The sequence below is a fragment of the Procambarus clarkii genome, chromosome 20, assembly GCF_040958095.1.
Source record: "Procambarus clarkii isolate CNS0578487 chromosome 20, FALCON_Pclarkii_2.0, whole genome shotgun sequence".
Lineage (NCBI taxonomy): Eukaryota > Metazoa > Arthropoda > Malacostraca > Decapoda > Cambaridae > Procambarus > Procambarus clarkii.
This window is the reverse complement of record NC_091169.1, coordinates 16,782,927-16,808,213: the sequence shown is the minus strand read 5'-3', so window position 1 is coordinate 16,808,213 and position 25,287 is coordinate 16,782,927. Positions and strand designations below refer to the sequence as shown.

At 38.8% G+C, this 25,287-nt stretch overlaps 1 protein-coding gene across 1 annotated transcript in view; it reads right to left on the bottom strand.

Moving 5' to 3' along the window:
* LOC123755252 (ionotropic receptor 21a) overlaps positions 1-12,325 on the bottom strand; it is a 273,589-nt gene extending 261,264 nt beyond the window's left edge. The window contains exons 1-2 of the mRNA XM_069327997.1: positions 12,231-12,325; positions 10,599-10,748 (exon numbers count right to left, since the gene is read on the bottom strand). Coding sequence (XP_069184098.1) covers positions 10,599-10,748; positions 12,231-12,275 — 195 coding nt within the window. The 5' untranslated portion in view covers positions 12,276-12,325. The remainder of the gene's footprint in view (positions 1-10,598; positions 10,749-12,230) is intronic.
* Between the last annotated feature and the right edge of the window lie 12,962 nt (positions 12,326-25,287).

Here is a 25,287-nt window from a genome sequence, read left to right as displayed (position 1 = left end):
TCTAGTCAAGGATAAGACTAAACTGGAAAAGGTTCAAAGGTTTGCCACCAGACTAGTACCCGAGCTGAGAGGTATGAGCTACGAGGAGAGACTACGGGAATTAAACCTCACTTCGCTGGAAGACAGAAGAGTTAGGGGGGACATGATCACCACATTCAAGATTCTGAAGGGGATTGATAGGGTAGATAAAGACAGTCTATTTAACACAAGGGGAACACGCACAAGGGGACACAGGTGGAAACTGAGTGCCCAAATGAGCCACAGAGATATTAGAAAGAACTTTCTTAGTGTCAGAGTGGTTGACAAATGGAATGCATTAGGGGGTGATGTGGTGGAGGCTGACTCCATACACAGTTTCAAGTGTAGATATGACAGAGCCCGATAGGCTCAGGAATCTGTACACCTGTTGATTGACGGTTGAGAGGCGGGACCAAAGAGCCAGAGCTCAACCCCCGCAAACACAACTAGGTGAGTACAACTAGGTGAGTACACCACCGATACCACCATCTGTGGGACATTTGGGGCTTGACTATTTATTTAATTATTAAAGTAATGAAATCAATTACGAAGGACCACCCGCTTTTAAAGAAAAGAGGGAAACTAATAAAAAGTGATCATTAGAAACACAAGGAAGAACCAGTCTCTATGGATAAATATTATGAAGTATAATCACTTAAATAATTAATAGGCTGTATAGATAATTAACTTGAATCAAAGCCTCAAACACCTACATTGGGGGGTTATTGCTAGAACTTCATATACGTCTAGGAACTAGTGTGGTTCGTGCACCAGTTCATTGTGTAATAACTAATCTTATGACCAAATTAAAGAAATCTATAGAAGATTATCACCAGTAATTATAAGGATCATTAACATCAGAAATTAATCATTCTAATAAACACGTATTATCTCCAGTGTACACAGCATCCAATTAAATGATAGGATAAAAGTAATGAAAATTTGAATAAAGAAATGAATACGAAAAGTCTTAGCTTTAAGACGATTTCAATGACATCATTTACGAATCATCCTCGGGATCTCCGGAATTCCTCGTAGAACACTGGGAGATGAATAACAGGGGTAAGGTAACAGCTCGTGGATTCCTCACACGTGAGCTGTAATTTAAGGGATATTACGTAGCATTGAACTAGGCTACTGAAATATCTATATTCATGGAAATGGAAAATAAATTAGTTATAATACTAACATGGGTTTTGTTGAGGTCACTCGATATAACGACAAGCTGCCCCGACATATACAATCTCTAATGATGCATCAAAAGGGAATTATATACTTAGCTAAGGGGTACAGATTATGTTGAAGCTTGCCGAAAACGCGTCCCAAGCTCCACTCTCACAATGGCGTACACGTGGTTGATAGCTTGGCTTGAATGTCGATGCGTTTTAGTTGGCCGGTCACTACAGATCACGTAGAACAATATTAACTAGTTCTATGATGAGTATCAGGGTAATTCTTGCTGACAACTTCACCGTAACGTGTCCCAGACTCTGACACCAAGACCTTGTTGCTCAATTCCGCAACACGAGACTTCACGCCGCACTCAGGCGCCTCGTCCTCCTCAAAACACAATGGCTTCTCCTCCCTCACCCACTAGCGTCCCGCATTCGCCACAGAAATTATTTATCACGAATAATATTATTTCGCGCAGTTGTGGTTAAAATGCTTTAATAAAGACTGGGTTGTAATTCTAGGGAGTTAAATATTATTACTTTCTCGCCTTATGGTAGTAAACAAGAAATGGAGAAGATTTTAGTTTTCTCCATGGCATTCACACGTGACGGTAAATTTATTACTTGATAACAATTGTAACTAAAAACTCTCGATTTGGAATTATTTGGGAGTTATGTTATCCGTAAATAATTATCACACGGAATACTGATGATTTTAGAGAATCACATTCAATTCTCTAACATACTGGATATAAATGTGTTTAACTAGGTAGAATCTGACGCAATACTGGTGCTTGGTTTCGTAAGAATTCCAGTATTCTTATACAGATATGATTATTAGTTCATGTGAACACTACTGTTAGTAAATTTTAGTAACTACAGTAATTAGTATATTTTAATACTAGTTTATAATAATACAATATTATTGTATTAGTGTTGGAAATTTCCAACATAACTCCGGGGGGAGATTTATCGGGTCGCAGTGTAATGTGGAGTACTGACATACCCATCCCGAAGTTAGTATTAATATGTTAGTATGTTAGTATGTTAGTACACACATAACGGATGTCCCGTAATTGTCAAGGACATACAAGAAACTTAAGTCTTGCAGATTTCATGTTAAATGGAACATGTTATTATGAATTATCTAAAGTTAATAACTAAGAAAGCCTACAATAAACTCTGTGACTGGTGTCGCTATGACATGTAATGTGTATGTTACTAAGTCTTAAAGTCTTGTAAACTCTCAGATACTCTAGACGAAATAAGGTTGTCATTAATAGCCTATACAACAATTAAGAATTAAATCACACAATTTAAATAACTGAGAATCTACTGTGATGAGAATGTTCTGAGTCATGGTGACTTGTAACGATTTATTACTTGACATCACACCACAGTATCATCATGATTACTTAAATTGGATGGGAAGGTATTTGCTCTTGGTCAGAGCTAAAATAGGCTTGTAGTTTCCGCTTGCATTGTTGAGCAGCAGCTCTAGTGGGGCGGTTGCTCGGTTGATCAGAATTGCTGTCCTCGGAAACTGTTGGTGAAGCTGGTTCTGGTAAACACTCTCGTTCTGCTAATTCGAGAGGTACCAACTTCTCTAAGATTTTCAGGGTAGTGTTGCCTCGGCACAAAACTTTCACTACTCTCAGGATGCCTTGGTGATCTGGGTGGATAGCAACAATTTTGCCTATGGGCCACTCTGACCTCGGTCCATCACTGTCAACCAATACTAGGTCTCCTGGTTTAAGTTCTACTTTATTATAGGGACTCGAAGCTCCGTAGAGGTACTCTCGTAGAGCTGTGAGGTACTCTCGAGTCCACATCTCATTCCACCTTTCAATTACTCTTGAGAGATTTTGGTAACTTTCTACTAAGTCACTCCTGGTTACATGTGAAGGGTCGACGGGGTCCTCTTCTGCCAAAGGTATGAGATTGGAGGCCTGCTGAGCCCTCCATGTATCAAGTGTGAGGGACTCAGAGGTTCTCTCTGTGAGAAATCATCTGACAGGTATGTTAATGGGCGGTTATTGACTCGCGCCTCGATTTCCACGACAAGTGTTTGGAGTTCGGAGTAACTAATTTTCTGTCGATGTAAGGTCTTCCTTAAACACTTCTTGACAGTTCCTATCATACGTTCGTAGAACCCACCTTGCCAAGGGGCTCTTGGAGCAATAAATTTCCAGTGGCATTGTCGTCTTTGCAGGACTGATTGCACTTCTGGATGATTCCATACTTCTCGCAGACAGGCTTCTCCTGCCACAAAATTTGAACCATTGTCCGATATCATTAGTTTGGGACAGGATCTGCGAGCTGCAAATCTACGAAAAGCTTGGATGAAGGCTTCAGCACTCATATCTGAAGTCACTTCTAGATGTACGCCTCTGGTGGTAGCACACGTAAAGAGGCAAATGTAAGCTTTCACTGGTATCTTATCTGGATTGCCAGTGAGAAGCAAGGCTCCTGTGTAATCGACACCAGTGGTTTCAAAGGGACGAAGATGAACCACTCTTTCTTCAGGGAGTGGTGGAGGTCCTGGATAAGGACACACTCGAGCATCGTATCTTTTGCAGATCACACAGAATTTAATAATTGATTTGACTGTTTGACGACCTTGAGGGAGCCAGTATTTCTGTCTAAGGTAGGTGAGAGTGTCTAACACGCCACCATGCAAAGTACCATATTGGTGGTGATGTAAAACTAGAAGTTTGGTAATGATGTGGTAGAAGGATCGGATTCTTTGTATCCAGATCAATTTTTGCATGAAGCAAACGTCCTCCACACCTTAATATATTATGAGTGTTGGCATCATACCAGATACCGAGAGACTTAGTTAATTTATCTGGAAGATTTTCATATTCGCTTCCATATGTCTCTTGCTGTGCACGTTTGATCCAGTAGAGGATAGGATTGGGAAACTTATGTCTGATTCCTATCTTAGCAAGAAAGTCAAACACATGTGTTGTCACTCTTAATAACTTAAGTTAGAATAATTGTGAGGATTAATAGCTAAGATTCGATGAGGTTCTGGTTCATTCATGCATTCATTGGAGTAGTGATTTTGGTCACTATGACTTGCGGCTTTTGTTTGGGCCACTGACCACCTACAAGCCATGAAGGTCCATTAAACCACATTGAAGACTTGATAAGTTGTTTTAGTGTTAATCCTCGAGATAAGTAATCTGCAGGATTGTCCTTAGAGGGAACATGTCTGAATTTATATCCAGCAGATAATTCATGAATTTCCCTAACACGATTACTAACGTAGTTTTATTGTTGTTGTTTCTTACCCATTGCAAGACTGCCTCATTGTCTGACCACACGACAATCTCACCAAAATGGATATTATTGAGTGTCCTGGCCAGGCAATGAGCCAATCTGACTCCCACCAGCAATGCAGTCAACTCCATTTGAGGTAAAGATCTCTTCTTAATGGGAGCAACTCTTGCTTTAGATGTGAGCAAAATTGATTGTGCACTATTAACTAAGTAGGCTACAGCGCCATACGCTTTGCCAGAGGCATCGCAAAAAACGTGCAAATTTGTGGGCAAGTTTGGTCCTGAAGCATTACGAGGAAATTTCAAAACACCTAACTGATTGAAATCCGTTGTGAGTATCTGCCATTTAGCTTGTAACTCACTTGGTAACGGATCATCCCATCCCATATGTTTCTGCCAGCATTCCTGCATTAGGAGTTTGCCCCTTATTAATATAGGACTAAGTAAGCCTAAAGGGTCAAACGGTTGACTGACATACGAGAGTAATTTTCTCATGGTAAGGGATGAATTATCGGTTTGTACTGACTTGACATTCATCTCGTCAGTACTTGTGTTCCATTCCACACCCAGAACCTTTAATTGATTAGGTACCTGATAACCTAGAAATTCTTTCTCGATTATCTGGTTTAATGATTTATTATTTGAGGCCCATGATTGTAGTGGCATATTGGCTCCTAATAACTCACGGTTAGCCTCATGGTAGATTTCTACCAAATTGGATTGATCATTCGTAGTTCCCTGGAAATTGTCGACGTACAAGTTGTCGCTAATTTCTGCCTTAAAAGAGCTATTTGACTTCCTCAAATGTGTATCTAGTGTTGCTTGCAATAGAAACGGGGAAGACGTCGCTCCGAATAACACTGAGGCAAAACGATATGTTATGATATCACTGTTAGGATCCAGTGGGTCCTTAATCCAGAGAAACTTGGTGTTATTACGATCCTCTTCCTGTAAACCTATTCTAAGGAAAGCTTTACTGATATCAGCAGTATAAGCAAAAATACCAGTACGGAATCGTAATAACACATCATGTAGCCTTTGTGTTAGGCTAGGTCCCGTTTGGAGACATTCATTCAAGGACACACTGCTTGGCTTCACTTTAGCACTACAGTTGAAGACAATACGTATTGGTGTCGTCAATGAATCTTTCACCACAGCGTATGGGGTAAATAGTGACCTATTTTCCGGTCATCATCATCAACAACCTCGATAAATTTACTGTTGAGTTGTTGTTGGATTAGTTGATGATACATGTTCAGTTTGTCTGGCTGCTTCTTCAGTCGTGTTAATTGAGACTGTAATTGTGAGGCTGCCATAAAATAATTAACTGGAAGTTGTGGATGATTCAACTTCCATGGTAGTCTCACCCAGTATTGTTTATCTTTATAGACAACTGTATCCAGATATTGCTGGTAAGTCCACATATCATCAGGGCTTGGTTGTTCAGGGATAATACCTAAAGTGTCTAAATCCCACAGACGATGTACAGGTGGATCAGACTCAATATCTTCAGATATTTCTCTGAAACGTAGGGGTGACTGTTCCAAGCCTAGTCACGCCACTATTATATTGTTAGATTGTTGGTTGGTTGACGCTGGATTTTTTTGGAAAAGCACCGGTCCAGTAAGCAACTTGCCTCCAGCAGATGACAACAAATTCATTCCGTGTTGTCTGGTGCATCCAGTTATAAATTTATAATAATGGTCAGCGCCTATAAGTATTCCAACATCAGTGAGGCAGTCAGAATTTATTTTGTAATCTGCTAGCCTCATGCGGTTTCATTTAAGATATTTAGCAGTGCGAGCTAATCCTGTGACCTGCAGGTCTGTAGGAAGTTTATCTACTACTACCGCTTGTATTGGACTAGTGGAAGATCCAAGTCTCACTAATACCTTAACTACTTGGTATTCACGAGGTCCACTATTAGTCAAGAAACCAGAAATATTCAATCTCACACTTTTGGCAGGTTTTAATTTTAACTGCTCGACTAATTGTTGTGTAATGAAGGTTTTCTGTGATCCTTGATCAAAACGACCTCTAGTGTTAACTCTAGATTTCCTGTTTGTTAGTCTAAGTTGAGCTGTAGGCAGAGTAGTATTATTGCCTGACTCAGTAGCAAGTACATTTATTTCTTGATGTACTTTGCAATATTGTACTGTGGTAGAATTCGTGGAATTCTCCCCAGTGGTCATGGATTGGGTAGAAGTTTTTCTACATAAGGCATAGTGATGTACACCTTGGTTGCATCTACTGCATGAACGTAGTTGCACTACACATTTTTTGGAATCATGAGAGCCCATGCACTTGGTGCACCTGTGTATTTCTTGTAACCGTTTAATCCTGGTATTAAAGTTAGGATAAACAGGGCATTGGTAGGTGGCATGTTCTTGACTACAGAACAGACACCTTATCTCTCTGGTTGACTTTGTCCCTTTAGTAGACAAGTCATTGGTTACACCAGAAGGAGATACTAAATAAGTACCTACATTACCACTCCCCTTTCCAGTGGATGGAGCAGTCCTAGGTTTAAATTTATTAGACTTATTTAAAGTCGTTTTGGGTTTGACTGCAGTATCAATATGAGCTGAGTTACGATGGGAGTTAGTAGAGAAGTTGGAAACACTTTTCCCATCTTGATTGGCTCTTTGTCTTTCGACTAAGGTATGTAGACCTTCTGTAATTTCTTTCAAGGTCAGAAAGGTCTTATTGTACATAGTACACAATTTATCTAAGGTTTCTCTTGGTAATTTTCGCCTAACAACTACTTTGGTCATCCATTCAGCTGTCTGAATTTGGACTTTAAGGCTTAAGGCCTTGAGTAAAGATTCTAACTCTAGCCTGAAAGTTTGGAGAGAATCTGTAGAATTATTAGCAGATGGTAAATCTAGTAATTTTTGAACTAAGACAGTAATAGTTCTCTCCGTGTTATCGTAGTTGGTTTTGAGCAATTGAACAGCTAAGGTGTAACCATCACTGGTCAGTGTTATATTAGAGATTACTTTCAAGGCTTCATTTCGTAACAAACCTTGTAAATAAGTGAATTTCGTTGTTTGAGGAATGTTGATTTTAGAGTCTACTGTGCATTCACGAATTTACTCCAGAAATCAGCCAACTTTCATTCTCGTTACCAGAGAATGTGCGTGTATTGATTTGAGGTAATTTGACATCAGGATCTGTATGTGCAGTAGAAGTTATTGTTAATTTGTTTTTAGCAATTTGCTTCTTAAAGGGTAGAAGCTTAACCCGTATATCTTCTTCATATTGGGCTAAGTCATTTATAACATCCTCATGTTCACTATCATCTACAGAAGTTGAATGAAGTTCTGTCAAATACAGATTCATGTGTTGCTTAATATAGGCAAATTTGCTTTCAGCAACTTGAAGTAAATCTTCTAATTCAAAGTAGTCAACAGGTGACTGTTGTGACAGATTTTGACATTTAGTAATCTGTCGGGTCAAATGACCTTTCAGACCGATAAGAGTCCTTTTAATTTTTTCAGCCGTTTCCATTTTGGTGGGTAAAGGCTGGTTTGGCAGTAAATATTTGTTACTGAGATAACTGGGATATTGACTCATTCAAGGGAGTTCAATATCAACAATAATAGCCTAATATATTTGAATAGACTACACTACCTCGTTCAGAGGTTAATTTACCTGCCTAACAAGAAATAACTAATTATTTTGAGTAGTGCTCGAACTTCACCATTAACTTTCGTCCGGTTAGCTCTTCTATATCACCATTAGATGTAATGGTGATCATTCAGCAATACTCAAAATAGATACACACAAAATAATGAGTACAAGAAGAAATAATATGGATATACTCTAATCAGAGTTATCTTAAGGTTTAATCCCACCCTTGACAGGCTCAGCACAAAGGGTATAATACATATACTACTGACTAGCTTAAGTCTAGTCGTGATAATTTCTACCTAAGAAACTACAAATTTATTTAGTCTGTGTTTGTGCCAAATTCAGCACAATCACAGCCTAAAATTCTACCTAATAAGATTGGTAAAGATTATTGAGGTGCAGTAATGTGAATATAGTTGTGCTGTATTTTTGTTTGTTTTTTGGATTTTATAGTTTATATAATATATATACACTGGTAGAAATTATGTGTATAAGAAATTAAATGAACACAAGAGAATTAATTGTGTATGGCAAGTATTCTACTGCCGTAAATAATATTTAACTCCTGAATGTACTCCTAATTGTGGAATAAAATGTTATCAGGGATAGTAATAATTAATTAGTATGGGATCAGCAATTTATATTAGTATACTGGATCCTAAAATGTTAATGAATCCACTGACTTGAGTGAATCAGTAATTATGGAATGAATTCAGGCTATAATGGACAGTCTGCTGACAGCCGTATATTGAAATATTTGTATAGCCCAAATGGTTAACACATAATTGGTGTTAGTGAGGAATTATTATACAAGTTATGAGCTGTTGCTCCTGGTGACCTAAAGATTCTTACTTCAGTATGAAGTATAGGTCTAAGTGTTGTGGGTAATTGACTGAGTCCCACGAGTGCTACCTTATACATGAGGTGTAAGTAGCAATGACTTGGTGTGACTTGGTGTGACTTGGTGTGGCTAACCTATGTGTTACGCTGTCGGTAGACACAATTAATTAAAATGGTTAGTCTAGACTACTTCACACGGTGATTAGTTATTACTAATTAGTATGTATATTTATATTTTATGTTTATCCGGTTCGATAAGGACCATAATGTGGGACATTTGGGGCTTGACTCTATTTATTTAATTATTAAAGTAATGAAATCAATTACGAAGGACCACCCGCTTTTAAAGAAAAGAGGGAAACTAATAAAAAGTGATCATTAGAAACACAAGGAAGAACCAGTGTCTATGGATAAATATTATGAAGTATAATCACTTAAATAATTAATGGGCTGTATAGATAATTAACTTGAATCAAAGCCTCAAACACCTACATTGGGGGGTTATTGCTAGAACTTCATATACGTCTAGGAACTAGTGTGGTTCGTGCACCAGTTCATTGTGTAATAACTAATCTTATGACCAAATTAAAGAAATCTATAGAAGATTATCACCAGTAATTATAAGGATCATTAACATCAGAAATTAATAATTCTAATAAACACGTATTATCTCCAGTGTACACAGCATCCAATTAAATGATAGGATAAAAGTAATGAAAATTTGAATAAAGAAATGAATACGAAAAGTCTTAGCTTTAAGACGATTTCAATGACATCGATTTCAATACACCTGGCAACACCTGCACAGGTACTCACATATCCTTGAAAAGTCCCTCCTCGTTGTAATCATTGATTATTGTTCAGTGTGATAAGTAATCGTTTTCGTATAATCTCTTATCACAATGAGAAATTTGTCGAAATAAAAATGTTAAAATTAAATAAATATTGTAAAGCATGAGTCACTTAATAGTAGAAGAGGTGGGTGAAGGTGAATCACCTTGGATGGTAAGTAATCGGTGAGCGTGATTCTTCACGTGGCAGGAGAGACGGCTAGTGAGTGTGTTTCACCTTGCAGGAGAAGATGGGTGCCCATGAGTCACCTGGACAGACGGTGGTGGGTGAGCATGACCCACTTGGTTGTGGAGATGGTTGTCGATGAACATGACTCACCAGGAAGGGAAAGTGGGAGGCGAGCGTCTGTTAATTGACGGGGGGAAGTTATTAAATGGGCGTGGTTCACCTGGTAGGGGAGGTGATGGATGAGCTTGATACTCTTTAAAGCGAAGGTGGTGGGTACGTAAGACTCACCTAGCAGGTGGATCAGCTTATCTCCTCTTGTTTAGGTTGAATTAGCATGACTCACCTAGCTGCAATTTACACATCTTATAGTGTAGGATATAGCTGAACATGGTCACCTGTTTGGGGATTTGGTGAGTGAGCATGATTTTCCTGGTAATGGAGGTATTGGGTGAGCATGAATCATCGGGTATTTTAGTTGGTGATTGAGCATAAATCACTTGATAAGGAATGAGGACGATGAGTGGGACTCACCTGGCTGAATAGGTGGTGATAATGAGGCACACCTGGTAGTGGAAGTGGTAGTTAAACTTTACTCACTCTGAACGGTAGGTCGTGGGTGAGAGAAATTTACCTGGTAAGGAAGACCGTGGGTGACCATGAACAACACCAGGTGAAGGCTGAGGCTAGCAGCAAAATGGTCCTGGGCAGCAAGCAGTGTGAAGGAGCAGTGCCACAGCTGACCCTGCATCAGTGAGGCCTCGGCTGCCCTCCACCACCATACCTATCCATACACAGTTCCTATTCATAAAACTAATTTTCCTTCACCAGCTCTGGAAAGCTTAAGTTTTTGTTTCAGGTGTGTGCTTTATTTAGATTTATGTGAATAATTTTATTTATGTGAATAATTTTATTTATGTGAATAATTCAATTTCTCCCACCCTACCCATCAACATTGGTGTTCCTCAGGGCAGCATACTTGGCCCTCTCCTCTTTCTCATCTACATTAATGACCTTCCAAATGCCTCCCAACACCTCAAACCAATTCTATTTGCTGACGACAAAACCTTCATTTACTCCAGTCCTGACCCCCTTGCTCTAAATGCCAAAGTAAATACTGAGCTAAATAAAGTCTATCTTTGGCTAACTGCCAACAAACTCACCCTTAACATTGACAAAACTTTCTATATTCTGTTTGGCAATAAATCCTCTAATCAAATAAATCTCAAAATAAACAATACCCAAATTTGTAACAAATTAGATGGCAAATTCCTTGGCATTCTCATTGACCACAAGCTGAATTTTCAGGGACACATTCTAAATATATCAAAAAAAGTTTCAAAAACTGTTGGCATTCTTTCTAAGATCAGATATTATGTACCCCGCCTTGCCCTGGTGACTCTCTATTACTCCCTCATCTATCCATATCTCAACTATGGTATTTGTGCTTGGGGTTCTACTACCCAAAATCATTTACGTCCTCTAATTACTCAACACAAAGCTGCTATTAGGACAATATCCAACTCTGGCCCCAGACATCACTCGGTACCCCTACTCAAATCTCTGAATATGTTAGACATTAAGTCACTGCACATTCTCTCATGTGTATTATACATATATAAAACGCTAAACTGTAATGCCAATCCTGACCTCAAAAGCTTCATAGAAGGTTGTAACAGAACCCATGAGCACCACACCAGAAATAAATACAGTTTTGATATTCCTAGAGTACGACTTAATCAAACTAGAAATGCTCTACAAATCAAGGGACCCAGATTGTGGAATGACCTTCCCAACCATGTTAAAGACTGTACCTCTCTACACCAGTTTAAGATAAAAACGAAGCTATACTTAATAAATTCCCTGTAACCTACCTTACCCCTCTATTGTCAACCAATGTCTGTTTTTTTTTAAAGAGCGCTGTTTGTCGACAGAATTGTATTTGTGCTGCTTTTTCAGCTATGTTTTCATTCCATGTTTTCATTTTATTCTTTATGCTTAATTAGTATTAAGCTTTAGTCATTTAAGTTTTTCATGCCCGAAACGCTTTGCGTAATAGTGGCTTTAGGCATTGTATGTACTAGCCATATCTATAAATTCATCACTCTTTGTTTAATCTCTTGTATGTATGTACCTTACCTAAATAAACATTTGATTGATTTGATTTGAGATAACTAAAGATATGTCTAGTAACTAAAAACATGAACCTTTACCATAAAATAAATGTCCCCTGCAAATTAATAATAAAAATCGTATTATTTGTTACCTGTTGTGAGTAAAACGTCGTGTTGTTTGGAGCCAGCATGGCCATTGTTGTGAGGCTGGAAGCTACCAATGTGAGCCCACACACGCCAGCGAGCATCTCCCACCCTGGCAATACCATATTAGTTGTAAAGGTTTAAGACATACTGACTGTTACGGTGAATAAGGTAGAAAACATTCAGATTTTTCGCCTTCATATATACTTCAATAACTAACGAAGTTTGGGATTAAGGTAAACTCAATATACACATGGACCGATTCCTCTCAATTTATACAATTATCATTACATATTTTTAATAATATTTAATTACAAATTATGCACACACAATATTATTAACAACGTGAACATATCTCCGTGCATGTGTCTACATCACAATAAAGTATGCGGAGAGTTAATAACCACTAATTTATCAGTGAAAAACAGATGTATATTTCAGTAAATGTGCTATATGCCTCTAAGCTACTAAACACTTCATTAATATGCTGAATAAGATTGTTCAGAGACTATTCTATTCATTATGCAAGTAAAATAAATAAAAATTTTGTACTGTATTTATGCGAGTATTCTTGCACATGAGCACACACGCTAATACTTACACTCACTTGATTTCGTGACAAATATGCCTCAAATTTCTTCACTGCCAATATTAAACAAAGTGCTTCTTTCTCAACTACAGAGTAATTAATTTGTGTCCTGTCAAATTTACGAGAGAAATAATATACAGGATGTTCTAACTCATCTGGTCCTACTTGGAACAGAACAGCACCTGCTCCTAAATCTGAAGCGTCTATGTGCAGAATAAAAGGTTTATCATACTGTGGACTAGCTTGCACAGGTGAAGTAGAGAGAATTCCTTTCAACTTCTGAAAAGAGTTCTGACACTCCTGCGTCCACTTAAATTTTACCTGTTTCCTTAGAAGATTTGTTATGGGTGCAGCAACAATGGAAAAGTTTTTACAATATCTCCTATAATACGCACACATTCCAATAAATCTCTGCACAGACTTCTTATTTTTTAGGACTGAGTAATCCACAATTACCTGGATCTTGTCTTGCAATGGGACTATCCTTCCTTGTCCGACCTCATGTCCTAAATACACTATAGTTCCTTTAGCCCAACTACATTTCTTCATATTCACAGTCAAATTAGCATGTTGTAACACATTAAACAATTTCTTTAAACTGGACATATGATCTACCCAATTCTTACTGAAAATTACAATGTCATCCAAATATGCCCTACAGTTTGGCACATCCTTCAAGAAAGAATTCATTAAATTCTGAAATGTTGCTGGAGCATTCCTTAATCCAAATGGCATTACATTAAACTCGAAAGCTCCATCAGGAGTGATAAATGCTGTCACTTCCCTTGCAAAATCTGTAAGAGGTATCTGGTGATATCCCTTAAATAAGTCCAATTTCGATACAAACTTAGCATGACCTATAGTATCGATACAGTCCTCCAATAAAGATAATGGATACACATCAACTAGAGTTACCTGGTTGAGTTTTCTATAATCCACTACTAATCTCCACTTATCATCTGGTTTTGGTACTACTAAACACGATGAACTCCAGGAACTCTGACTAGGTCTAATGAACCCATGTCGAAGAAGATAATGAACCTCCTCCTGAATGATATAACGTTTCTCGGGTGTCACTCGATAAGGGTGTAGCCGAATTGGAGTTACATCTGTCAGGTTAATGTCATGAGTAATGAGAGAAGTCTGAGTGGGGACCTCCCCAAACAAGTTAGAGGACATCTCCAAAAGATCCTGGAACTATGCTCTCTCCTCATCCTGCAAATGACAACAATTCTTCCCCGGAACTGGAGTTAGACAAACAAGAATTACCATCTTCCTCTGCAACACTCGACTCTTCAGGATTTACTTCCTCAGCAACACAACAAGCCACAATACTAGACCCACAATAAGCCTTCAACCAGTTCACATGTACACTCATGGGCTGACGTTTCTTTTGGGGATGGCAAACTTTGTAAGTAACTTCCCCAAGATGTTTTACTACTTGATACGGTCCTGCAAATTTATGAGACATAGAAGTACCCATACGAGGCTTCAAGACCAATACCAAATCACCTGACTCAAAAACTCTGAGTTTGGCCTTGAACCTCTTGTCATGCTTCTCCTTCATTACTTGTTGTTGTTCACTTAGATGGCGTAAGGCCAACTCCCTCGTTCTGGACAGCTTGCTCTTTACATCCGTAACGTAACACTCACTCTGCCTGGCTGTAACATCTCATGTAACAATTTTAAAGGTCCTCTCGCCTGATGTCCAAAGATAAGATCAAATTGAGAGCAGCCTAGGGCACTGTGCAATCCATCTCTAGCGGCAAACAAAACAAATGGTAAATTATCGTCCCAATGTCTGGGTGAATCTTCCCCAGTTGCTTTCAACATTTTCTTGAGAGTTTGGTGGAACCGCTCGATTCCCCCTTGACTCTGAGGATGGTAAGGACTGGAAAAATTATGCTGAATACCAAATGAATTACAAAAGGATTTAAATGTGGTGAACAAAAATTACTCCCATTATCAGTTTGAATTATACGGGGCATACCAAATAATGAGAAAAATCGTTCCAACTGCCTTATAATGGTAGAAGCTGTAATGTTACGTAAAACATACGCTTCAGGGAACCTGGTGGTCATACATAAAATTGTAAACATATACATATTTCCGGATTTGGTACGGGGTAAAGGTCCGGCACAATCCAGTACCACATGAGTTAAAGGCTCCTCTGGCACTACAATAGGGTATAATGGTGCTCGTGGCACAGTCTGATTAGGCTTACCAACAGTTTGACACACAACACAATTGTGGCAATATCTAACTACATTTTTCATGAGTTTTGGCCAACAGAAAAATTTACAGATCTTATGATACATACTGGTAATGCCTTGATGGCCTCCCATTAGGTCATCATGGGCAGCTTGCAATACCTGCTCCCGATATTCTGTTGGCACAACGAGCTGGGTTTTAGACTCACAATCATCTGATGAGGGAGTTCCTAATGTTCTCCATCTTCTCATCAGACATCGATCATTGAAATAACAACCCGTACTCTCCTCCAATGTATCAATGGAATTGGCTGCTTCTGCATAACATTCAGCTAGACTGGGATCAGTACTCTGTAACTTACACAAGGTCTGGAACTCTACAGCTGGAGCGAGCGGGCAAGGAACTGATACCTGGGCCACCTCTTCCAGACCATCTGGGTCAGAATAAATTAGGGCATTGGCACCGGCCTCACTCTCGGCATCTGCGTGAGCTAAAAATGTATTTTTAAGGTCCACCTCCACCTCCCTGTCTGAAGGGGTCCTGGCCTCGAAAACATACACCTTGGTAGTAGCAGGACTTGCCACATTCTGCTTACCCATGGATCTGGTCACAACACAGGCTGGATAAATGACACCATCATCCGCATCTGGTTGAGCCAGTACTGCACTAGGTTTAGTAAACATAACAGGACAATCGGTCCCACTAACTTGACACTTGTCAAAATCATTACCTACAGTGATATCAATCCCAGGAATGGGCAACTGCTCACTGACTGCTACAGTGCACCAACCTGGTGTAATAGAAAAATTCAGGTTAACCTTAATTAATGGTACACACTGGATGTGACCTCCAAGTCCTTGCAATAACACTACCTCTCCAGTGTCTTCTGTGCTAACATCAGTAAGAACACGGCGAGAAATTAAAGACTGGGAAGCACCAGTGTCCCTTAACAACTGAACTGGTTTCCAGGTTCCACTAGTACATAATAGGGTTCCCGAATGTAGGTATGGATCAAAATTAGTCATCCACTTGGGCGTGACTGGAGCAACATTGGCATTAAAGGTTTGCAAACCCCTACTCATAATCAGACCAGTTAGTCTCAACTCAGGGTGCAAAGCATAACAGGAATATACCACATGACCTCTTCTCCTGCAATGCGTGCAATATCTGCCAGTGGTCGGAACAGCCGAACCCACTGCAGCTTTTACCACTACATTACTTGAGGTTGACAACCCTGTCTGTTGTTTCTCAGATTTAGGCTTTACAAGAGAAGGGTTCAGGGGAGAAGGTGAGGTGGCTGGTCGAGCCCGGAAAACATGATTTTTAGGAGCATAATGATTAGTTTTAGCATTATAAGGTATAATTGGTGCTCTAAAAGGCACTTTAGTAAGTAATTCATGCTTATCAGCTAGCTTGGCTAGTTTCATAAGATCAGTGGTTTGTTTATTTTCTGCCATAAATGTAACACGGGTAGGGTTCTCTACTTATCTTTCCTTCTATTCCCCCTCTACCCGTATTCTTACTCTTTATATCTCTACAAGGGACTCCAAAACTTTTACCAAAGCCAACTCCACGCCACGTGGTCCTAAGACGATTGACCGACTTAGGATTCTACAACCAGTATGACGTGACCTAGGCTTCGAGCAAAAACCCTAGAGTCGCCTCCGCCGCCACCACCAGACCAGTAACACAGAGCAATGATCGAGGTCTGGATCGATCATACTAATTAATCAACCTTGGGGCTTGATCCTCACTATAACCGATGACCTTGAGTGTGGAATAAATTACACGGTAATGATGAATTCCGATTCGATGTTAGAATCGGCGCCCAATTCAACTCTGCCTCGTGTGGACCACGTGACCAGGACAAGTAAACATAAACAAATGGAAACAATAAAAATGCAAATTATTAACTAATTAATTTATTAAAAGAAAAACTAAAATAAAATCTAAATATGTTCACTCCCTGTCACTTTAACACTCCCTACTTGACCTGAATGCAATGAGTTGACTATCCCTATAAATAACAAATAGCAACTATACCTCTATGTTTTACCAGCTAAAGATGTTGGGCTGGTCTTGGGGGAGAGGTAAGATGGGTTGACCTCCCCCAGTTGATCTTGAGTTCACAATAATCTCTCCCTCGTCTGGTCTACCCCAGACTAGAGCATTGTATCCTTCCGCATAGTCTAAGTTTTACCAAGTTACTTAGCCAGGTTTAAGTTATAACAATTAACCTCTGTTGTACTTAATTGATCCAGACTGGTTGAATTATTTTACTGAAATTAAATTACACAAGCATCTAACTGTAGAGCTGTTCCCGATCCCCAAAATGGTTAATTGAACTTTGAGAAATAGTAGACATGTCAACCCTGATGACCTATGACCGCCGGTCACTCCACCTTACAACTTAGATCTGATTCGTGACGTCACTGATGGTGACTTAACTCAATAATTAGAATACTCTTGGTACTATAACCAGGAATATTATACAATTCAATTTTAATATAAAATGAATAAAGTCTAATTTCTCTAAATTACTGAATACTATAGGATGATTCATTATACGCAGCTATGAACAAGGCGTCGATTATTTTCACCGCGAATTCCCCTGGGGTCAGGACCCGGGTCACCACGCGGCTCAGCTTCCCATTCTCTTTTGTCGATAAACCACTCTGGATAATTCTTACAACCAGCCTAGTTTGTTACATAAACAAAGCTAATTTCTCTGGTAGACATCCCAATACTTCCTCAGTTACTATGAGGTCTCTCAAAGTCTCAAACTCTGCAATATTAAGGGCTTTAACCCATCTGTCAAAGTGATTTAATTTAAACCTTACAAAGTCAGAAAAAGTCTGGTCATGTGCTCTTTTTAAACTTCTGAATTTTTGTCTATGTGCCTCTGGGATCTGTTGGTATGCATTCAAGATACTCTGTTGAACAAATTTAAAATCGAAAGAATTCTCACCAGGCAAAGATGCAAATACCTCCTGAGCTTTACCCTTAAATTGTCCTTGTAAAATGGCAACCCATTGATCGACAGGCCAGTTCATGCTGACTGTTAATTTCTTAAAATGCAAGAGAAATATTTCTGGATCTTCTTCATTAAACTTAGGTAAATCTACATGTTTACTGTACTTGGAAGAACTATTTGTACTCTCTGGATTATTACTAGTGTTACCTAGCCCTGCTGCAATTCTCTGCTGTTCCAACCTGTTATTATTTTCAGCCATACTCTGCTGCTGAATTTCTAATTGTTTAGTTTGCTGCTCGGCTTGTTTAATCTCATACTCTGCTAGATGTAATTGAGCCTCCAACATCTGTTGCTTAGTCTCCAACTCAAGTTGTTTTTGCTGGTTCTGCAACTCCATCCTCTGCTTGTCTGCTGCCAGCCTAGCCAATTCTAATTTAGTCTCCATCTCTAACTTTAAGATTGCCACCTTGTCACTTGACTCTTCTCCTAACTCTCCTAGACACTCCTCGTCAAGTTTCTCCTCCTCCACCAAGTGTATGACAATAACTCTTAACACTTGAGCCTTCAACATTTTACTGGAGACAGCTAGGTTCAATTTATCAGCCAGAAACAACAAACCAGACTTCTTTAAGTCTTTAATTTTACTAAAATTTGGCTGCTTTACCACCACAGCAACCTGATCCTCCATGGTTGGCTCAATTATCACAACTTAACACTTGTAACAACACTGAAAATTATGCTTGGGCCCCTGGCACAAGCTGAACACTTACCTCAAATCGTAAGCATTGAGAAGTTTTCACAGCAGCTCAGATTGACATAGAATTGCACACGGCTTGATTAGGTGTCACTAGATAGTCACAGAGTACCTAGGAAGGCAATTGCTATTAATAACTAGCACTGTCAATTTGTACATACATAACAGGGAATTAAGGTAGCAGCTCTCGGACAGTGGCCCTCATTTGTTATAACCCTCGAGTCTTAGTATGGTTCTTTTCCCGCAGTGATCAAAGTATATGAAAATCGGCCTTGCCAAAAAGTGCCTAGGGTATGAATAAAAACACTGCATAAACGAGGAAAACAACGTACTACGCTAAGAGTGACAAAACATAACAAATAAATGGTAAAAATATAATAACCAGAAATATTCTTTAGAATGCAATAATATAGATACAAATCTTTACTGAGCATAGACCATATTCTCCAAGACATGAATTAATACATGGGATATTACACAATAGTCTTACCAAGAGAATTAACTAAGTAATCAGCTAAAATAACAATAACCACAGACTTAACTCAAATACATGTCTCCTCTCGATCAGCTCAGCCACGCTTCTGACAAAGTGTCGATTCACAGGGCAGGCGTCCTACCAAAAATATCAACTAAGCAACTGTCTGACTCTTGTGAAACTCTACTAACAAAAGTATGGTACAAATAACTCATTGATGGGTAAACTTAAGAGTATAATATACTGTTACATTACTCAATATAATTTACTGGCAAACAATAATAAGAATTAATCAAGGTTGAAATATAAACACTCGCTTGACAACAAGTCCACACTGGCCACATCCAAATATGGTCATCCCCCCACACGGAAGAAACCACACTCCCTCCATCAGGAATTAACTTGCAAAAGCCTCATACAATATAATGCAACTCAGGCACAGTACAGCATGCTACAATGTACATCATACAATAGTCTATAATCATACAACTGGATACTATACTAATTATAGAACAAAGCAATAAAGTATATAAGCATCAGGAGTATGTTAGAATCCTTGTAAGATTCGTAACAGAGTGAGACGTGAAGGCAGCGATGGGTTATGAAAAAAGGGATTTCGATGTGGATTCAAAATATAGCTCATTTAAAAATATTCTAAGCAAAGCACAAGAACTATACAAATTGAATAGATCGAATACTAATGACCCGAAATGAATAACAAAGGATCTGAAGAAATTTATAAATAAAAAGAGAGAGCTTGGTACAAACAGATTAAGAATGGGGGATTCAGTTTAGAACAGGAATTCGTACAACTGGTGATGTATGAATTAGCGAGAATGGATATAGGGGGACATTTATTACAATGGATACGAGGCTATCTTACCAACCGGAAGTCCTCTGCACTGTTCCAAGGCTACAAGAGTGAAACTAAAGTAATGCAACTAGGCACCCCACAAGGAGGAGTACTTAGTCCTACCTTGTTTAATGTTCTAATTAATGCTTTACTAAAATCAATCCCAACTAGTCCGGCAAACATCACTATCAGCTATGCAGATGACATCCTTGTGCATACTAAAACCCACCGCGAAATGCAAACAGTCTTAAATTGTATACATACAGCTTGTGAGAGCCTTGGTCTTGTAATCAACGCTGCTAAAACTAAGGTATTTAACAGACAAATTGGCAACCGCAAAAGTGGACCACGAAAACTTAAGATAGACAACATACCAATAGACTATGTCTCTTCTTTCAAATACCTTGGAGTCTCTGTCCCTTGTACCTCAACTGCAGTCAATAAGTTACATCAACAATGTAGAGACAGACTCAAGGCTCTCAGAACTGTAGTGGGGTACAGCCCGAAATATGGTGTTAATATTAGAATAGCAAGAATGATGTATTTAGCGTATATAAGGTCTCTGATAGACTATCATGCACCAGCTTTGGTCCTGCAGAATGGCAAAAGTATTGATAGACTGGAAAAAATGCAAAATGAAGCACTCAGAATTATACTTGTCTGTCCTATAACTACCAAAGTTCTCAACATGCGGAAAGAATTAAATATACTTAGCATTCGAGATAGAATATTTGAAATTAATCTTATGATGGGACTTCTGCGTGATAACAAAAACAACATTGTGTTAGTTGCACTGTTAGAACACATACGAAATGGAACTAGCGAGTCTAAATGGATTCAAAGAACTGCCACTCATATTAAAATGATGGGACTGCACGATGTATATACAGATGAAAGAGTACAGCACTTCCTTCCACCCTGGCAGATAGTACCTTTTGACATCCTGACCCCTGCATACCCCACCAAGAAACTAATCACAAGCAACCCTCATGCTCAGCTTGCTGCTAAATTAAGCACCATAGAACACATTCACAATATACAAGCTGAAAACAACATTGCACAGACCATATACACTGACGGATCACTCAATACAGCTACAGGGAGGGCAGGAAGTGCTGTTATTGCTCATCAGCCCGATGGCAGCACAATTCAAAGAAATATCCGAATTAGTAACTGGGCGTCCACAATGCAAGACGAGTTAGTAGCGATAATGGTAGCACTCGAAATTATTGACAACACTGAAGTAGACAGCTTAATTATTTCTGACTCCCTATCCTCACTACGAGCAATAAACAGTTTGCAATCAAGTAATAACGTGCTTGTCTTGGAAGCTAGACGTAGATATGTAAGAATACTTAGCAAGAGGGTAAATATAAAAATGTTGTGGATTCCTTCTCACATTGGCATGCAGGAACATGACAAAGTTGACGCCCTTGCTAAGGCTGCAGTAAATAAAGACAGTATTGAATGGAATCTTGAGTTATCAAATAGGTCCCTTAAAAGTGTCATTAGACGAGAACTCCTGGATGGATTTGAAGAAAGTAGAACAGTGCAAACTGGAACTAGTAGGTCCATTGTTCATCACAATGAAATGTGTGACGTAAAACATGTGTATGGGGCAAGTAACAAAGTCAGTAGACTAACAGATGTTGTCACAGCTCGTATAAGACTTGGCTACAAGTATCTCTGGCAGTTCGGCTTGTATAGGGATCTAGATGAAGTAAAGTGTAAAGTGTGTGGACATAGGCAGGGACACACACTCGAACACTATATCTTGGATTGTTGTAAAATTGAGCCTTTTAGAGATAAATCTAAGCTCACTCTGTATGATATGGCAACCTATCTTATTACCATGGATAAATTACCTGAAATCCTTGCACTGTACCCACATTTTGCTTCCAGTAGATGAACGACATATGAGATTCAGAAACAAGTAGTGTATTGTGAGGACTAATAATAAACAGAAGCTCCCCTATGACTCTGTAATATCCCCATTGGCCAAACTATTATGTATTAACGACAAGACCTACCATTAATGTATGATGACTTACTGTAAATATGTAGCTCTTGTAATAGCACTTTCTCTGTAACTAGCTGACATTGTATCTATAAGGTGTGAAGGATTGAAGAAATTGTTTATGTAATAATCTAAGATGAGGTCTGATAAAGACCTTTTGTGCCCTCTGTAATACTTTTGCGCTACCGCTCACAGGATGAGTATGGGGTGCACAATAAACTAGCCGCCTTCGGCGGCAACAATCAAATCAATGGTTAGAAATGTTAAGAAAAAGATAAGGAGTGCAAAAAGAAACTATGAAATTCGCATAGCAGGGCAAGCAAAGGCAAATCCTAAAGTTTTTTCAGTTATATTAAACAAAGAATAGGGAAAGAATAGGTCCATTAAAAACTGAGACAGGTCAGATAACGGATAATGACGAAGAGATGAGTAGTATTTTTAATAAATATATTATCTCGTGTTTAGTAAAGAGGAACTTAACATTATGCCTTCAGCCGAACAAGTCTATGAGGGTGGGGACGAAAACAGGTTGACTAGTTTAGCAGTTACCAGAGATGATGTTATTAAACAAATAGTGAAACTTAAACCAAACAAATAACCAGGGCCGGACAAAGTGTTTGCCAGGGTGCTTAAAGAATGCAAAGAGGAGCTTTGCGAGCCATTGTCTACCATATTTATTAAATCATTAGGGTCAGACAGAGAGCTAGAGTCATGGAAGACTGCTAATGTGGTACCAATTTTTACGGAAGGAGATAGATCACTTGCGTCAAACTATCGGCCAATTAGACTAACTTCTATTGTGGGAAAGTTACTTGAATCGATAATTGCAAATACCATTCGTCTTCATTTTCAAAAACTTAAATTAATAAATGATTCACAACATGGTTTTACAAATGGCCGTTCATGTTAAACAAATTTTCTATCATTACTTCAGCATAGTTAAGGCAGTTGATAGTGGCAAGGTTTGTGATGTTGTGTACCATGACTTTAACAAAGCTTTTGATACAGTGCAACATGAAAGACTCATTAAAAAGATAGAGGCTCATGGTATTGGGAATGTTATATTAAATTGGAATAGGGCATGGCTATACCAAAGGAAACAAAGAGTTAGTATAAATGGGGTTAAGTCAGAGTTGGAAAATGTTGTAAGTGGAGTGCCTCAAGGCTCTGTCATGGGACCTCTGTTATATATATATATATATATATATATATATATATATATATATATATATATATATATATATATATATATATATATATATATATATATATATATATATATATATATATATATATATATATATATATATATATAATATTAGTATATTTTGGTAGCAGTCTTTCCTGTAGACATATATTATAAAATATGACCGAAAAAGTAAGATTAATAATTCTAACACGAATTTTCTCTATCTTTCTTACGTTTCTTTTCACTGTTGTTGGTAATTCAAAAATCAATTCTCCAAAATTCATGTTAATTTCTAGTCTGACGCGACACTTGAGCACGTTTCGTAAAACTTATTACATTTTCAAAGACTTTAGTTTACACAGACACACACAACTTTAACTGAATAGAGCTTAAACATCTTTCGAGTTTTTATACCTACATTTGGGTGAAGTGACATGTTACAATAGTTTTGGATGAGGTGAAAATAAACTTTTAACACAAGACAGGACACGAAACAATGAAATACAAACAGGTATTAAAGGTAGGTAACTGCAGAAGGCCTATTTTTATTGGCCCATATTTCTTGATGCTTCTATATTGGAGTGGAGTCTTGAAGTGGATAGAATATAGTTGTGCATTAATTGGCTGTTGATTGCTGGTGTTGACTTCTTGATGTGTAGTGCCTCGCAGACATCAAGCCGCCTGCTATCGCTGTATCTATCGATGATTTCTGTGTTGTTTGCTAAGATTTCTCTGGTGATGGTTTGGTTGTGGGAAGAGACTATATGTTCCTTAATGGAGCCCTGTTGCTTATGCATCGTTAAACGCCTGGAAAGAGATGTTGTTGTCTTGCCTATATACTGAGTTTTTTGAGGCTTACAGTCCCCAAGAGGGCATTTGAAGGCATAGACGACGTTGGTCTCTTTTAAAGCGTTCTGCTTTGTGTCTGGAGAGTTTCTCATGAGTAGGCTGGCCGTTTTTTTGGTTTTATAGAAAATTGTAAGTTGTATCTTCTGATTTTTGTCTGTAGAAATAACGTTTCTACTAACAATATCTTTCAGGACCCTTTCCTCCGTTTTATGGGCTGTGGAAAAAAAGTTCCTGTAAAATAGTCTAATAGGGGTATAGGTGTTGTGTTAGTTGTCTCTTCCGAGGTTGCATGGTGTTTCACTTTCCTTCTTATGATGTCTTCCATGAAACCATTGGAGAAGCCGTTCTTGACTAGGACCTGCCTTACCCTACAGAGTTCTCCGTCGACTTGCTTCCATTCTGAGCTGTGGCTGAGAGCACGGTCAACATAAGCGTTAACAACACTCCTCTTGTACCTGTCTGGGCAGTCACTGTTGGCATTCAGGCACATTCCTATGTTTGTTTCCTTAGTGTAGACTGCAGTGTGGAAAACTCCGCTCCTTTCCATGACTGTTACATCTAGAAAGGGCAGCTTCCCATCCTTCTCCATCTCGTAAGTGAAACGCAACACAGAATTCTGCTCAAATGCCTCCTTCAGCTCCTGCAGATGTTTGACATCAGGTACCTGTGTAAAACTGTCGTCAACATACCTGCAGTATATGGCCGGTTTCAAGTTCATGTCGACTAAGACTTTTTGCTCGATGGTACCCATGTAGAAGTTTGCAAACAGGACACCTAGGGGAGAATCCATGGCGACCCCATCTACTTGCTTATACATGTGTCCATCCGGGCTCAAGAAGGGTGCCTCTTTAGTACAAGCTTGGAGTAGTTTCCTTAAAATGTTTTCTGGTATGTCAAGAGGAGTACAGGCTGGATCACGATACACTCTGTCGGCTATCATCCCGATTGATAGTTAGAAATTGATTGTTTGCAAACTTCTACATGGGTACCATCGAGCAAAAAGTCTTAGTTGACATGAACTTGAAACCGGCTATATACTGTAGGTATGTTGACGACATTTTTACACAGGTACCTGATGTCAGACATCTGCAGGAGCTGAAGGAGGCATTTGAGCAGAATTCTGTGTTGCGTTTCACTTACGAGATGGAGAAGGA